General features: G+C 35.8%; 2 protein-coding genes across 2 annotated transcripts; both read right to left on the bottom strand.

Moving 5' to 3' along the window:
* Window positions 1–10,011: 10,011 nt before the first annotated feature.
* On the bottom strand, window positions 10,012–10,569 carry LOC146723142 (uncharacterized). The gene has a single exon (XM_085483010.1). The coding sequence runs from the start codon at window positions 10,567–10,569 to the stop codon at window positions 10,012–10,014; it is 558 nt and encodes a 185-aa protein (XP_085339136.1).
* A 1,017-nt stretch (window positions 10,570–11,586) lies between these two features.
* LOC146723143 (uncharacterized) lies at window positions 11,587–15,379 on the bottom strand. The gene is made up of 3 exons (XM_085483011.1): window positions 15,335–15,379; window positions 14,806–15,121; window positions 11,587–13,091 (listed from the first exon to the last, which is right to left on the bottom strand). The coding sequence occupies exons 1-3, from the start codon at window positions 15,377–15,379 to the stop codon at window positions 11,587–11,589; spliced, it is 1,866 nt and encodes a 621-aa protein (XP_085339137.1).
* Between the last annotated feature and the right edge of the window lie 1,650 nt (window positions 15,380–17,029).

The following is a 17,029-nucleotide window of genomic DNA, read 5'->3' on the forward strand; positions in this document are numbered from 1 at the left end:
AATTAATGCGCAAAATGATAGCGAAAATTTAAGAGATTTAAATTTTACGGAAGTCCATCGACATCAACGCGCTCAATAAGTAGTAAGTTACTCCGAGACAATTATTATCACTTCACTTCTTGTAAATAATTCCCGGATTCCAAACAAAATATTCCTTTTTATAAACTTATAACGAGAACGTTTCTTCCTCCTTACCTCTCTCGAAAATCATAATGGATTTCCCGCGGAGATTCGTGGTTTTCTTCACCTCCCTCGAGAATCATAATGGATTTTCCACACTAACGGAGAGATTCGTGGTTCAAAATATGCAGTATTAATAATCACAATTAAGACTGCATTACTGATTCGGCTGTGAAAACAAAATAGCGATAGATTTATATTAATTTTAATATCAAATATTGGAAGGCTCGTATAAATTAAAAAATTATTTAAAAATAAAATGATATTTAGGCCAACTAAATGAGCAATACAATCTTAGGGTAAATTATTTAAATGTATTTAGATCAAAATAGATATATTACTGCAGATATATTTAGATCTGAATAGATTTACGCTAGTAGATCGAGTTGGCTTTACATACATACATTAAATTTAAATTGATATTCGAAGATTTACACAGAATTAGATAGCAATGAAGATTTACATAGATGTTTTAAATCTACTTAAATTTATTTTTAGATCAAACTTTTTCCCGGACGTCTTACTTTTGAAGCAGTAGCGAAGGAAGGGAGAGGATAAATTCAAATTCTGACAAGTGCTTTCTAAAGTAGACTTCAAGCTTGAAAATAAAAAAAGAATTTTTAATTATAATCATTTTTAGCGGAGTTATGCTTATTTGAAATTATCTAAAATGTTGACTAAACATACATATGCGTTAATTTTGTTTGATATTGTTTGTTTCAGTAAAAAGGAAAACCGTTCGATAGACGCGAGTTGACAATAGGTCAAGAGACACGGTAGTGCCTCTCGCCTAGTTGAGGCAAAGTTGTTTGTTATAATAAAAAGGAAAACCGCTCGATAAACGCGAGCTGACAATAGGTCGCAGACGTGGCTGCAAACGTGGTTGGAGAAATATAATTTATATCAAAATTTAATATAAAAAATATAATGTAAAACTTATAATAACTTTTCTATTGTTGATATAAAATAAATAAGAAAATGAATGAAAGCTAATAATATAATAAATAATATAAATATTATAAAGAGAATAGCTCATAATAGCACTTGTAATGGTGATGCTTAGTGATAAATTATCAAATTCTTTTGACTTTCTTTAAATTATTTTTTATTATTTTTATTCACGTTTTTATATTTTACATTCTTTTTATACACAAAAGACATTTTCTACTCTTTTTCAATTAATTAACGAATCAATTAAATTTGACCTAGTCTGTGTATGTACAGAGGCATTACAATTCAGTACGCAATATACGTTATACATAGGGCGCAAAGTTTGGGAAGGGCGCGTATAGATACATGGGGTGCCTCGCATCACTGCACGTGGCCTTGACATTATTTTTGATATTGATTTTTCTGGTACAGCTGATTTTATATACATACTGTAGGTTTACGAGCTTGATTTATTTTAAGACGAGAAAAAAAAATTCACATAAGGGGATATTCTATAAATTTCGGCTTTATTTTATTCTACGAATTAAGAGCATTCTTTGCGTGAATTCGGCGGTCTGTGACCTCGAGGTTTCAGGAGAGACGATTTATAATCACATTACAAATTTTGCGAGTCAATCAAGTAATGACACATTCAACACTCGGCGGTAATGAAATCGCGCGATTACCCGTTGCATGTCAAAACAAGAGCACGAATTGTTTTGAAAATAAGTACATTATAAGCAGAATAATAGGTACACAAAAGAAATAATACATAAACCAATAAAGTAGTGCGTCTATATGTGCGTCTAATATCGTTTTTCCCGAATGATGTTCAATGTTATAACTAAATTCCTCTAGCTGTAAAGCCCATGCACGCATAAATCTTTTTTTACTTATGATTAAACTGAACGCTTTACAATCTGTTATTATTTTAAAGGATATACCTATTAAATACACGCGGAACTTTTTCAAAGCTTTTATAATTGCAAGCACATCGAGCTCATAGCTACTGTATTTTTCTTCCGCCGAAGTCGTACGGCTGCTTACATAATATACGGGATGCAATAAATTATTGTCATATTGTAATAAAATAGCGCTATAGCCGTATTTTGACGCATCGGTATGAAGTTCGATGGTCTGATGTTTATTTTAGGATACTTTAAGAATAGGTTTATTCACCAGAGCATCCTTTATTTTGTTAAACGCATTTCTTTATTTTCCCTCAAATTGGAAAACAACATTCTTTCTTCCCAATAGGTTGACCAAGGGCCGCGCAATAAATGAATAACCACTAATACATTTTCGGAGATAACCGGATAAACAAAAAGCTCTTTGAACTTGCTTTATATTTCTCGGCTCGGGAAATCTCGTAACCGCGTCTATTTTCGCTTCCGACGGTTCCAATTCTATTTCCTGTCCCAGAAACTCTACTTTTGTTTTTAAAAAATAGCATTTATTCCAGTTGCTAGTCCGGATTTACTCGCCCTGTCCGCTTAAGTTTTTCTAAAGTCTCCCCGTAATTTTCAGACGACACAATAGTCGTCCATGTATGTCAGTTAATAAAATCTGGAAAAGTAACGTTTATAAATCTTTGAAAAACTGCCGGTAAATTGCACAAGCCAAATGGCATTTTTAAAAATTCGTACCTAGTCCATCAGACGTAATAAATGCCGTATATTTTCGGCTATCTTCGTATACTTCGACATAAAAAAATCCATTTTCAAGATCTAAGGTAGTAAAGATTTTCGCATTCTGCAGCCGATCCAGCTGATCATCGATCAGCGCGGCAGGCGATAGCGGTCTTTTACAATCTTTTGATTTAGTCGCCGGTAATCTACGCATAATCGATACGCCGTTCCTTTTTTTTTACCAAGATCACGGGGCTCGCATATTCCGACAACGACGGCCGTACAATATCGTCATTCAGTTACTCATCTATCTGTCTCTTTATTATTTGTTTTTCTTGTTAGGAACATTTTCGCGCTCTTTGGTATACGGGCTTGTCATCTTTAAGAATCAATTTCATTTTAACTTCTACATCGCGTATTTTATATTTGGCGTATAATTTCGGATCATATCTCCTAACGCATTTCTACAGTTATCTGTCCGCTACGTGTCCGCGTTCGCCGCAGCAAAAACATTTTACGCCGCTCACCCTCGTTGGACAGTTTCCACTCATATATGATTCTGTTCCCCGCAAGTTGTAATATCGTCTCGATTTCTGCTCTCTTTCGTCCACTCTTTCGCTGTTTCAATCCTCTGTGAAAACTCGCACTGCCGTCCGGTTTTCCTATCGGGGTGACCATGCCATCCCTCTGTCCCCTTGCCCGGAGGATCACTTTCTCGAAAGCCCGCAACAGAGATGCCGTCGTCGCAAATCCTTGAATTCGCACTTCCTTGATCATGCCTGTAACATGTAAAAAGTCCGTTATTTCGTCGATGATAAATAATCAACAAGATCAATCTCCTAAATTGGCACCTTGTTTGCCAGATAATTTTGTCATGCACACTGAAAATAGTATCCTATGTGGCAAGTGCGGAAAATAACGAATTACATTGCGCGTGATGAGCCGAAGGTTTATGATGTATTCACACGAGTACAAGTGTGAATGCATAATAAGTTAAGGCGAATGCGGCAACTTTACGCGCGATGTATTTGTTGTCCTCCGCACATGTCACATACAATATTTTTTGTAATGTCTATCGCAAAAGTTCGATTTAAGATGTTTTTACTCATGCACTTATCTCTTGATTTTTTCGGTAATAAAGTCTTCGTGGCAGATTGAGCTGCTTCTATAAGTTCTAACGGCGTAGATGGTCTTAAATACTCGTTTCTTTTATCCATTTGATCCTTTTTGAATAATGAAGGTTATAACAAATTAACGTTTTGTCTCGCGTGAATTTCGTTACGTTCAAGTTTGTTATGTCAATCGAGAAATGGTAAAATAAAAACTATCAATCAATAACCATTAAGAAAGAAGATATTTTCCGCACTAGTGCGGTAAAGTGTAACCATAGTAACCTACATTACCACACTAGTGCGGTAAAGTAAATCATAAAGATGCTAATGGTAAAGTAAAGTCGTGGTAAAGTAAGGCATACATTGAATCGTTGAGAAATAAGCCATTTTAACTTACTTTACTACATTAGTGCGAGAAAAGCATCTTTATGATTTACTTTACCGCACTAGTTACTTACACAAAAGATCAATTGGAAGCGTGGGGTCTTCAGGAATACATTGAGGAATACATAAAGAATTAATACCTGTAGTTGGAAAACGTTTTTGTTTTCTACAAAATCGACAAGAATTACTTGAAAGTGAAAATTTAATTTCGGTAAGATAATTTTTATATCAGATTCCATTTTGATTAGATTTTATATAGGAAAAACATATGTTATAGTATTGCTGTTAAACAACAAATAATGCTAAGCAATTTATTAATAAATTTGCAATCGAATAATTTACCATATGTTACATATAAAACAAGCAATTCATTAGTTTGTCAGAATTATCGTTTATTAAAAAATTATAAAAATTATACTCAAGTAAAAAGTGTTAGTTTTGGAAACATAGTGCTTAAAAGAGGATCAATTATCTTAATAGAAATTAATGATGAGAACTATCCTGTATTTGGAGAAATTGCAGATATTTTTAAAACCAATACAAATGTGTTTGTATTATCACCGTCATGTTTCAGTGCTACTGTCAAATATATATTTGCAACGTACTTTGATAATCATTATCAAGCTTATGTCATAAATATTTCAGAAAAATATGATACTATAAATTTTGACTCAGTACAATTTTTTAAAGTATACACTTTAATTAAAAAAACAGATAACTATTATATTAGTTATTGAAAACCGTATTTGTTTTTAAGTGGATGTATATACACTTAGTTTTAAGTAATTTATGTTATGTCTAGATTAAAATTTTTTTACTCTATGCACTTCATACTTTTTAGTGTATATTAATATATAATTAATATAATTTAGTTTTAAGTTTAGTTTTGCTATATAAAAAATATAATAAAAAATATATATGTATGCGCAAAATAATATATAAAATATTTTGTGTTAATCTAAAATAAATATTTATTTTTAAAAAATAACTATTTTATATTTACATGCTTCCTCACATTATTTTTATAATAAAATTACTATATATAATGTATGTAAAATTTACTATAAAATTACATTAATAAAATACCATTTTATATGGTTAGTATTTTATATTCAACATAGTAGTATTAAACAATTTTAATAAAATTAATATAGCTATTAATATGGTAAAATTTTTCTAAATAGAACATATTAATAGAAACTTTTTTTATAGTTGGGCAAACATTATAAATTAAAATTGTCAGAATCACAAGCATTGTAGAATTAATTATATATTTATATAGTTATATTAAATATTATGACTTACTACAATATATGGTAAAATTTTTCTTTATAGAATATATTAATAGGAACTTTTTTTCATAGTTGGACAAACTTTATAAATTAAATTTGTTAGAACCACAAGCATTGTAGAATTAATTATATATATATATATATATATATATATATAGTTATATTAAATATTATAAGTTACTATAACATTTTGTTTATTAAACCTTCAATTATGGCCATTATTATCATATTAATAGTACGATTTACTATATTTTAATCACACATTATAGTGTATATAACTATAAATTGATTGCATTAACATATGCTACAGTTATGACAACAATAATTTAAAACTGAGTTAACTATAATTTGTAATGTTAAAATAACTTTAAAAATAATATCATTTTATCATTTATCATTTAATAATAAAGATGACAAGCCCGTATACCAAAGAGCGCAAAAATGTTCCTAACAAGAAAAACAAATAATAAAGAGACAGATAGATGAGTAACTGAATGACGATATTATACGGCCGTCGTTGTCGGAATATGCGAGCCCCGTGATCTTGGTAAAAAAAAAGGAACGGCGTATCGATTATGCGTAGATTACCGGCGACTAAATCAAAAGATTGTAAAAGACCGCTATCGCCTGCCGCGCTGATCGATGATCAGCTGGATCGGCTGCAGAATGCGAAAATCTTTACTACCTTAGATCTTGAAAATGGATTTTTTTATGTCGAAGTATACAAAGATAGCCGAAAATATACGGCATTTATTACGTCTGATGGACTAGGTACAAATTTTTAAAAATGCCATTTGGCTTGTGCAATTTACCGGCAGTTTTTCAAAGATTTATAAACGTTACTTTTCCAGATTTTATTAACTGACATACATGGACGACTATTGTGTCGTCTGAAAATTACGGGGAAACTTTAGAAAAACTTAAGCGGACAGGGCGAGTAAATCCGGACTAGCAACTGGAATAAATGCTATTTTTTAAAAACAAAAGTAGAGTTTCTGGGACAGGAAATAGAATTGGAACCGTCGGAAGCGAAAATAGACGCGGTTACGAGATTTCCCGAGCCGAGAAATATAAAGCAAGTTCAAAGAGCTTTTTGTTTATCCGGTTATTTCCGAAAATGTATTAGTGGTTATTCATTTATTGCGCGGCCCTTGGTCAACCTATTGGGAAGAAAGAATGTTGTTTTCCAATTTGAGGGAAAATAAAGAAATGCGTTTAACAAAATAAAGGATGCTCTGGTGAATAAACCTATTCTTAAAGTATCCTAAAATAAACATCAGACCATCGAACTTCATACCGATGCGTCAAAATACGGCTATAGCGCTATTTTATTACAATATGACAATAATTTATTGCATCCCGTATATTATGTAAGCAGCCGTACGACTTCGGCGGAAGAAAAATACAGTAGCTATGAGCTCGATGTGCTTGCAATTATAAAAGCTTTGAAAAAGTTCCGCGTGTATTTAATAGGTATATCCTTTAAAATAATAACAGATTGTAAAGCGTTCAGTTTAATCATAAGTAAAAAAAGATTTATGCGTGCATGGGCTTTACAGCTAGAGGAATTTAGTTATAACATTGAACATCATTCGGGAAAAACGATATTAGACGCACATATAGACGCACTACTTTATTGGTTTATGTATTATTTCTTTTGTGTACCTATTATTCTGCTTATAATGTACTTATTTTCAAAACAATTCGTGCTCTTGTTTTGACATGCAACGGGTAATCGCGCGATTTCATTACCGCCGAGTGTTGAATGTGTCATTACTTGATTGACTCGCGAAATTTGTAATGTGATTATAAATCGTCTCTTCTGAAACCTCGAGGTCACAGACCGCCGAATTCACGCAAAGAATGCTCTTAATTCGTAGAATAAAATAAAGCCGAAATTTATAGAATATCCCCTTATGTGAATTTTTTTTCTCGTCTTAAAATAAATCAAGCTCGTAAACCTACAGTATGTATATAAAATCAGCTGTACCAGAAAAATCAATATCAAAAATAATGTCAAGGCCACGTGCAGTGATGCGAGGCACCCCATGTATCTATACGCGCCCTTCCCAAACTTTGCGCCCTATGTATAACGTATATTGCGTACTGAATTGTAATGCCTCTGTACATACACAGACTAGGTCAAATTTAATTGATTCGTTAATTAATTGAAAAAGAGTAGAAAATGTCTTTTGTGTATAAAAAGAATGTAAAATATAAAAACGTGAATAAAAATAATAAAAAATAATTTAAAGAAAGTCAAAAGAATTTGATAATTTATCACTAAGCATCACCATTACAAGTGCTATTATGAGCTATTCTCTTTATAATATTTATATTATTTATTATATTATTAGCTTTCATTCATTTTCTTATTTATTTTATATCAACAATAGAAAAGTTATTATAAGTTTTACATTATATTTTTTATATTAAATTTTGATATAAATTATATTTCTCCAACCACGTTTGCAGCCACGTCTGCGACCTATTGTCAGCTCGCGTTTATCGAGCGGTTTTCCTTTTTATTATAACAAACAACTTTGCCTCAACTAGGCGAGAGGCACTACCGTGTCTCTTGACCTATTGTCAACTCGCGTCTATCGAACGGTTTTCCTTTTTACTGAAACAAACAATATCAAACAAAATTAACGCATATGTATGTTTAGTCAACATTTTAGATAATTTCAAATAAGCATAACTCCGCTAAAAATGATTATAATTAAAAATTCTTTTTTTATTTTCAAGCTTGAAGTCTACTTTAGAAAGCACTTGTCAGAATTTGAATTTATCCTCTCCCTTCCTTCGCTACTGCTTCAAAAGTAAGACGTCCGGGAAAAAGTTTGATCTAAAAATAAATTTAAGTAGATTTAAAACATCTATGTAAATCTTCATTGCTATCTAATTCTGTGTAAATCTTCGAATATCAATTTAAATTTAATGTATGTATGTAAAGCCAACTCGATCTACTAGCGTAAATCTATTCAGATCTAAATATATCTGCAGTAATATATCTATTTTGATCTAAATACATTTAAATAATTTACCCTAAGATTGTATTGCTCATTTAGTTGGCCTAAATATCATTTTATTTTTAAATAATTTTTTAATTTATACGAGCCTTCCAATATTTGATATTAAAATTAATATAAATCTATCGCTATTTTGTTTTCACAGCCGAATCAGTAATGCAGTCTTAATTGTGATTATTAATACTGCATATTTTGAACCACGAATCTCTCCGTTAGTGTGGAAAATCCATTATGATTCTCGAGGGAGGTGAAGAAAACCACGAATCTCCGCGGGAAATCCATTATGATTTTCGAGAGAGGTAAGGAGGAAGAAACGTTCTCGTTATAAGTTTATAAAAAGGAATATTTTGTTTGGAATCCGGGAATTATTTACAAGAAGTGAAGTGATAATAATTGTCTCGGAGTAACTTACTACTTATTGAGCGCGTTGATGTCGATGGACTTCCGTAAAATTTAAATCTCTTAAATTTTCGCTATCATTTTGCGCATTAATTGTATTGTCGAATTTTTTAATATAAAACATTTCAGACACCACTCTCTTTTGCAAGTTTCTTTCCTTATGTAAGATTACTGGGTTATCCCAATCAAAGTTGTGATTAAATTCTAAGCAATGTTCGATAATGACTGAAAAATTTCTTGCCAAAGGATCATTTATGTTGCGTCTTTGTTTCCCGTCTTTGAGTCTCGTATTCAAATGTCTCTTGGTTTGTCCAATGTATCTCACCTGACAATCATTACAATTTATACAATATACCCATTCTGTCTGTTTTTTGTCTATTAATTTGTTTTTCCTTTTTCTTATGTTATCTAACTTTTTAGGGACAGTATATTCATATGTAAGACTTTGAAATTTTTATTTTTAAAAATTTGACAAATATCGTAATCAGATAATAATCCTTAAGGTTCGCCAGTAATAATTAATAAAAATTTCTCCTCAAAGGTAAAAGTCGACCAAACTGGCAATCATTTATTATAAATAATTAGTTAAAATACTGTTTTGTATATTTTCTCCTTTGGGTTTTATCGGAGCTATCGCCTAGTTCTCTCTTGTGGACTGCGTCGATAGGCAAGGATAGATAGCAGGAACTAGTCTCTTTATTCTAAGTAAGAATACGTAATTTTTATTCTTCGGATCACAAATGTTCTTCTCGGGTTTACCGGACGGCTCGTCGTACCAGACTCGCCTTCCGTGCCGCATCGCTCCTTTTTAAAGACGCGGAAACTCTCTCCTAATTCGGCGCTTCGCCCTTGTGGACGCAATAACAAACTGTCGATGTACACAATTACAGAGAGCTCTCAGGAGCGTATATCGAAGGCGCGCGGGGATCACGGAAATTTAATTTTTTCCCAAACATACCCCTCGGGTTGAATCGCCAAGGGATTCAAATGACAGTCAGGGGTAAATCCTTACACATTGAACTGCAATCATTGAAGACAACCTGTAGAATTTAGATTACGCTGAACCGTCCGGACTTACCGGCAATTTACAAAGTTTAACAATAGGTCTTACAAAAGTAGAAGACGCGGTCTTGACCTGAGCAACTCGCACCAGGCCATCCTTGTCAGGCTTACATTCGATGATTCTCGCAAGTTCCCATCTGCAGGGAGGTAAATTAGGATTTTTTATTAGAACAATATTGTTTATGCGAAATTCATCAGATCGATTCTGCCATTTAAAACGCTGCTGCAAGGTGTTCAAGTAGTCAAGACTCCACAATTTCCAAAATTGCTCGTATTTCGCACGCATTAATTGCCATCGATCGAGTCGTGACTCGGAGATATGTAAGACGCTCGGACTCGGAATCGATTTAATGGCGCTACCAATTAAAAAATGCCCTGGTGTGAGCGCATTGCAAGAATTTACATCGTCATGAAGTGCGGCGATCGGGCGCGAATTCAAACATGCTTCGATGTTACATAAAAGCGTGGTGAACTCTTCGACCGTAGGTGTGCAGGAACCAAGTATACGTCGCAAATGGTGCTTAACACTCTTAACACCTGCCTCCCACATGCCCCCAAAATGAGGGGCAGAAGGCGGAATGAAATGCCATTGAACTGGCTTTGACGCGAACTTCGCCTGCAGATCTACGTCGGCTTGAGTCTGTCGGATCGCTGTAACAAGTTCGCGATCCGCGCCTTGATAGGTAGTCGCGTTGTCGGAATAAAGATCGGATGGAATGCCACGACGCGCTACGAACCGTTCAAAAGATGCGAGAAACGCAGCCGTGGAATAATCATGAACGAGCTCTAAGTGTATAGCTCGTGTAGCGAGACAAACAAATAGCGAGATGTATGTTTTGTGCGACTTACGTCCGCGGCCGGAAGCGTCTCGAATTGCGAAGGGGCCGGCGTAATCAAGTCCCGTATGGCAAAATGGACGGGACGGAATTACTCTAAATGTAGGAAGGTCGGCCATAAATTGTACGCCGGTTATGGCGCGATGCCGAGTACATGTCACGCAATTGCGGATACAACCTTTTACCATGCTTCGCGCCCCCAGAATCCAATATTGTTCTCGCAACGTGCGAAGCATTAATTGTACACCGCCGTGAAGTGTATCCTTATGAATTTGATCGATAATGAGCTTAGAAAGGTAATGTTTTGGAAGTAGAATCGGAAATTTACGATCATATGAAAGGTCAGACAGTTGAAGTCGACCACCCACGCGTAGGATACCGGAGGGATCCAGGAACGGATCGAGAGAATGGATGGAGCATCGAACTGGTAACCTCGACTTGGCTTTGAAAGCGACGATTTCTTTTGAAAAGTATTCCGTTTGCATCTGTTTAATCCAGAATCTGTGCGCGGTTTTTATTTCATCGACTTGCAAAATAGAGAGACCTTGAGCAACATCTGGGACTCTCGTTCGAAACTTGAACCGAAGGACGTATGCGGTGACCCGTAGTAAGCGTGGCCACGTGGAGATATGATTGAAGGATTCAAAAAGTTCCGCTCGATTTGAATGATGCGAGTGGACTGCATTTGACGCTTTCAATTCGGAATCATCTTCGGTGCAACTTATCGTAGATTAAACTGGCCAATTATCCTCGTTAAATTTCAGCCATGCCGGGCCGTTCCACCAGGAACTGGAAGGCGTTAGCTGAGCTGGATTTGAGCCGCGCGATGCGCAATCTGCGGGATTATCTTCTGTTGGCACATGCAGCCATGTCGCCGTAGGAAGCTTCGTTTGAATAGAAGACACTCTGTTAGCTACAAATACTTTTAAATCTGATGGAGCCTTTTGCAACCATGCTAATACGATTGTCGAGTCACTCCAGCAAAACACAGGAATGTTTTGCAATTTCATCGCGTCAATAGTAAACGAAATACAGCGTGCTAGCAGCTGAGCCGCACAGAGCTCGAGTCGTGGAATCGAAATCGTTTTAATCGGAGCAACCTTGGTTTTTGATAGAAGAAGTCGAACATGACTATCGCCAGAATTCGTGACAATTTTTGAATAGACTACCGCTGCATAGGCTTTAGATAAAGCGTCGCAAAAGCCGTGTAAATGCAAGCACTGAATGTTACGCTCGAAGCCTAACCAACGAGGAACTTGCAGAGTCGTCAAGTGTAACATCTTTTCGCAAAAAGCATTCCATTCGGTTGTTATTTCCGCAGGAAGAATATCATCCCATCCGTAGGAAAATTTCCACAGTTTTTGCAGTAGAATTTTGAGAGATATCGTGATCGGAGACACCCATCCGAGGGGATCGAATATTTTCGCTATCGTCGAAAGGATTTGTCGTTTCGAAATGTCGGTAGATGGTGGACGGAATTTTATTTCAAAGGAAAAGTTATCATCGAAAGGTGTCCAATGAATACCGAGTATTTTTAATTGTTCACCTTCTTGGAAAGGCTTGGAACTTGCTGGACCGTGATTCGCAGGATTTATATCTTGTAGAATTTCAAAATCGTTGCTGGCCCATTTTCTGAGATGAATGCCTGCGCTTAGTAAACAGCCGATTAGTTGGTCGCGTTTTTTAATCGTGGATGGTTTATCATCGCCTCCGGATAGGACATCGTCAACGTATATTTCATTTTGCAAAATTGCTTGAGCTAGTGGAAAACGCGAACTCTCGTCGATTGAAAGTTGTTTGAGTACGCGTTGGGCGAGATAAGGCGCGCAGGCAGTACCATAAGTAACGGTATTTAATGAATAAGTATGGACTGGCTCGTTCGGAATCGTACGCCACAATATTAATTGATATTGGCGATCGTCTGAATGAATCTGTATTTGTCGAAACATTTGCTGAATATCAGCGGAAAAAACGTATTTGTACAAACGCCATTGAAGAATAATCGCCGGAAGATCGGCTTGCAACTTTGGACCAATCATAAGATGGTCATTCAAAGAAGTGTTATTCGAGGTATTTGCCGAGGCATTAAACACTACACGAAGTTTGGTTGTAGTATTGTCCTCGCGAATAACTGGATGATGAGGTAGAAACGTCGGTTGAAAGAAGCGTTGCACGTTTTCGATTTTTTGCATATGCCCGAGCTCTTCGTACTCGTTAAGAAAGTCGACGTATTGCCCTGAAATTTCCCGAGAATTGGCTAAACGTCGCTCTAGTTGCGCGAGTGAACGCGTAGCTACTGACCTTGACTCGCCGATTTTTATCGGAGGACCAGACTTGAAGGGTAAGCGGACAACATAGCGCCCTGAAGAATCGCGCATATGTGTCTCTTGAAAATGTAAGTTGCAACGAAGATTTTCCTCTGAGAGAGCGTGTGTCGTTGGAATTTCTTCCAGCTCCCAAAAACGTCGGAGTTCGAAATCGAGATTGCCAGAAGTTGCTTGGTGAACGTGAATTCTTTGGCTATTTTTTTGGTTTGAAATAGGACCCGAAATGATCCACCCGAATATTGTTTCTTGCGCAAGTGTAGCATCGTTAGAAGCTTTCATTAAGCCACCCATCATAATTGAACCGTATAATTCGGCCCCGAGAAGTACTTCGATTGCATCATTTGAGCTTGGATTTGGATCGGCTAGATTCAATTTGGAAAGAAACGGAATCTCTTGTAATTGGAAATGAGGTGGAATGTACACTGTAATTTTTGGAACGACCAATGCTTTGGTATGAAGAATCGTATCATTTTTATTAGTCGCGCTGATAGAAATAGAGACGGCATGTTGAACGCAATTAGACGTAGTGTCACCGATGCCAGATACCTTTACGCGTGTTGAAATTAAGCGAGCTCTCAACATTTGAGCGACTCGTGACGAAACGAATGTGGCATCGGAACCTTGATCGATCAGTGCTCGCGTGTAAACATATCGACCGTTTTCTGATCCTATACAAACACGTGCGGTAGCCAGGAGCACGGGTTTAACTCCCGCGTTCACGTGTGAATGTACGTTGGACGCGTTATCGCATTGTCCAGAGTCTGTTGTTGTCGTTAAACTTGACCTTAAATTCTCGTGTAACAAAGTATGATGTTGTCTTTTACATTTCAAGCAAGTAAAGAAACTACGACAATTTGAAACGTAATGACCTTTGGTCAAACAATTTTTGCATATATTATTTTTTTGAACAAACTCTAGTCGATGCGAAATGCTTAACGCTTGAAATTTCTCGCAATGCATTAAACGATGTGTTTCGGAACAAAGAGCGCACGTACTCGCGGTGTTTGTATGGTGAGAACGCACTATATTATTTTTTCGTGCCGCATTTGGAATCGAGCGAGCACCGGAACTCTTTTCGGATGAGTTTCCGTTGGCGGACTTCGAGTTATCTCCGTCCTTGGATACAGCCTCAAGCGAACGAATTTGTGTATCTAGAAACGCGTATAGTTTTTCCATCGTAGGATATCTCCTCTTTGAACCTAAGCTGACTTCCCAATCTTTTCTCGTCAATTTGTCTAGTTTTTGTACAAGAATGTAGACTAAAATCATATCCCATTCATCTACAGAACATTTCAAGGCACGCAGAGCATTTATCGATTCCGATGAATTGGAGCGTAATTGTTTTAACCCGAACAGATCGTTAGACGAAACATTAGGAATGGTAAATAAACGTTTGAAATATGCGTCAATAATAACGCGTTGATTTTCGTAACGATTCGTGAGTTCCTTCCATGTAACATCGAAATTACTATCGGTTAGAGAAAGATGGGAAATCAACTTAGCAGCGTCGCCAGTAACCGCGGATAATAAATATTGCAATTTCTCGACTTGCGATATGGAACAGGCGATTTTTAACGAGCGCAAGAAACAAATCGCGAAACGTTAGCCACTCGGTTACATTACCGGAGAAAGAAGGCAAGTTGATCTTCGGCAATCGGATCTCGTTGATGGACGTCGTTGCGGCCGCCGTTGGTACAGGAATGGAAATTGAAGCGACGTTGAATGCCTCGAGTTTTTCTTGAAAGAAGTCGTAGGCTTGCATGTACGAGACCTCCGCCTTGTCTAGCAGCTTGCTCTTGAAGAAGGGAAGCTGTGCCGCGTCTGCGTCGGTTGCTACTGCCTCAATGATAGCGGCATTCTCCTGGCATTTATTCCAGTAATTTTGCAAGAGTTGAAATCGTCCTTTAGTGATGGCATGAGTTTGATTATCAACTCCAAGCTTTTGGAAATTCGTTATTGAGTTTGTTAAATAACGTAAATTCGTATCGAACGCAAATATTGCCTTGTCCATTTCGATCTATTGTCTTGCAGAGCTCGACCTTGTAAGGTAAACACGGTGTTGAAATGGAGAACGTATGTACGTGAGTCGAAATACTTCCTTGTCGTACGGAAATTTTTACTCGGAATGTAGCGCAATTGTTGAATGGCTCACTTGAAGTAGTTGCACTGCTTGCACGTGTATCTTGTTTGAATCCATCCGTTAATTTCTCGACACAGATCCGGCTCGAAGGACCATGTTTTGTATATTTTCTCCTTTGGGTTTTATCGGAGCTATCGCCTAGTTTTCTCTTGTGGACTGCGTCGATAGGCAAGGATAGATAGCAGGAACTAGTCTCTTTATTCTAAGTAAGAATACGTAATTTTTATTCTTCGGATCACAAATGTTCTTCTCGGGTTTACCGGACGGCTCGTCGTACCAGACTCGCCTTCCGTGCCGCATCGCTCCTTTTTAAAGACGCGGAAACTCTCTCCTAATTCGGCGCTTCGCCCTTGTGGACGCAATAACAAACTGTCGATGTACACAATTACAGAGAGCTCTCAGGAGCGTATATCGAAGGCGCGCGGGGATCACGGAAATTTAATTTTTTCCCAAACAAATACAACGTTTCGGCTGTTATTGCAGCTCTTTTCAAGTAAATCTATAAAAGTTACATAAAAATAATTATAACAAACAAGAAAAAGAGAAACTGCAGAAATGTTTTATATAAAAAAACAACGTAAAAGCATTAATTTACAAAAAGATACGGAGAAATTTAGTGGGATTTATGATCGTGTTCTTGACGCTATTTAAATTATTTTTATTTTTACCTATTTATTTATTTATTTGACTTTGTTATGAGGTTTTAGATTGCGAAAGACACATTAGTTATGTCTCGATTTTCTTAATGCGTAGTGACTAAGATTCTTGTTAACTGTTAACATCTATTTATTTCTTGCTTACTTCTGTCAGTTCTACATTGTTCATTAAAACAATGGTAAATATTGTCGGTGGTATGCAGTGAATTTGATTTACTGTATTAATTTATTATGCATTTACGTTTGGTATGTAGCATATTTTTGTATATGAATGTATAATTATTTGTTGCGATAAAATGTATTAAAATTATAATTATTTTTATGTAACTTTTTATAGATTTACTTGAAAAGGGCTGCAATGACAGTCGAAACATTGTATTTTAACTAATTATTTATAATAAATAATTGCCAGTTTGGTCGAATTTTACCTTTGAGGAGAGATTTTTATAAATATCGTAATATTTTTATAAAAAGAAATCGTGATATAATTTCTATGTTTATTTCCATAAGTAACGTGATTATTAACATTACCATTAGTCAAACCGGATGTAAGTTGCCTGATCCATTTTGTAACAACCCTTTCAATCATGTCTTTCGGGAAACACTTATTGAAATGCTTTTCACTATATTAATATTAGCATTTTGAAACCGATTATCAGATAATAACACCGTATAGTCCACCAAATTAATTATTGTGTTCCTTTTATAATTGAAAGGATAGCCAGAAAAATAGTTGATATACCGTCCAGAATATGTCGACTTACGGTACCAATTAGTGTATAATAAATTGTACTCTCTGTGAACCGAAACATTTAGGAAATTCAAAGTACAATTCGATTCAATTTTGTATGTAAAATGTAACCGAGGATGATAACTATTAAACAAGCCCAAAACTTCTACTAATCAATCTTTTCTTTAAAAAAGGCATATTAAGTTGATTCTCGAATGTATCGATTTATCTCGACGATCTCGAAGTATTGTTGCTCTTTTCTGCGATGCCAATTGGTTCTGTTACAGCGTTACTTCGTGAGCGGCTGTCATTGCATATTTT

This window comes from Nylanderia fulva, unplaced genomic scaffold, assembly GCF_048542155.1.
Source record: "Nylanderia fulva isolate GAGA-0341 unplaced genomic scaffold, ASM4854215v1 Scaffold229, whole genome shotgun sequence".
NCBI lineage: Eukaryota > Metazoa > Arthropoda > Insecta > Hymenoptera > Formicidae > Nylanderia > Nylanderia fulva.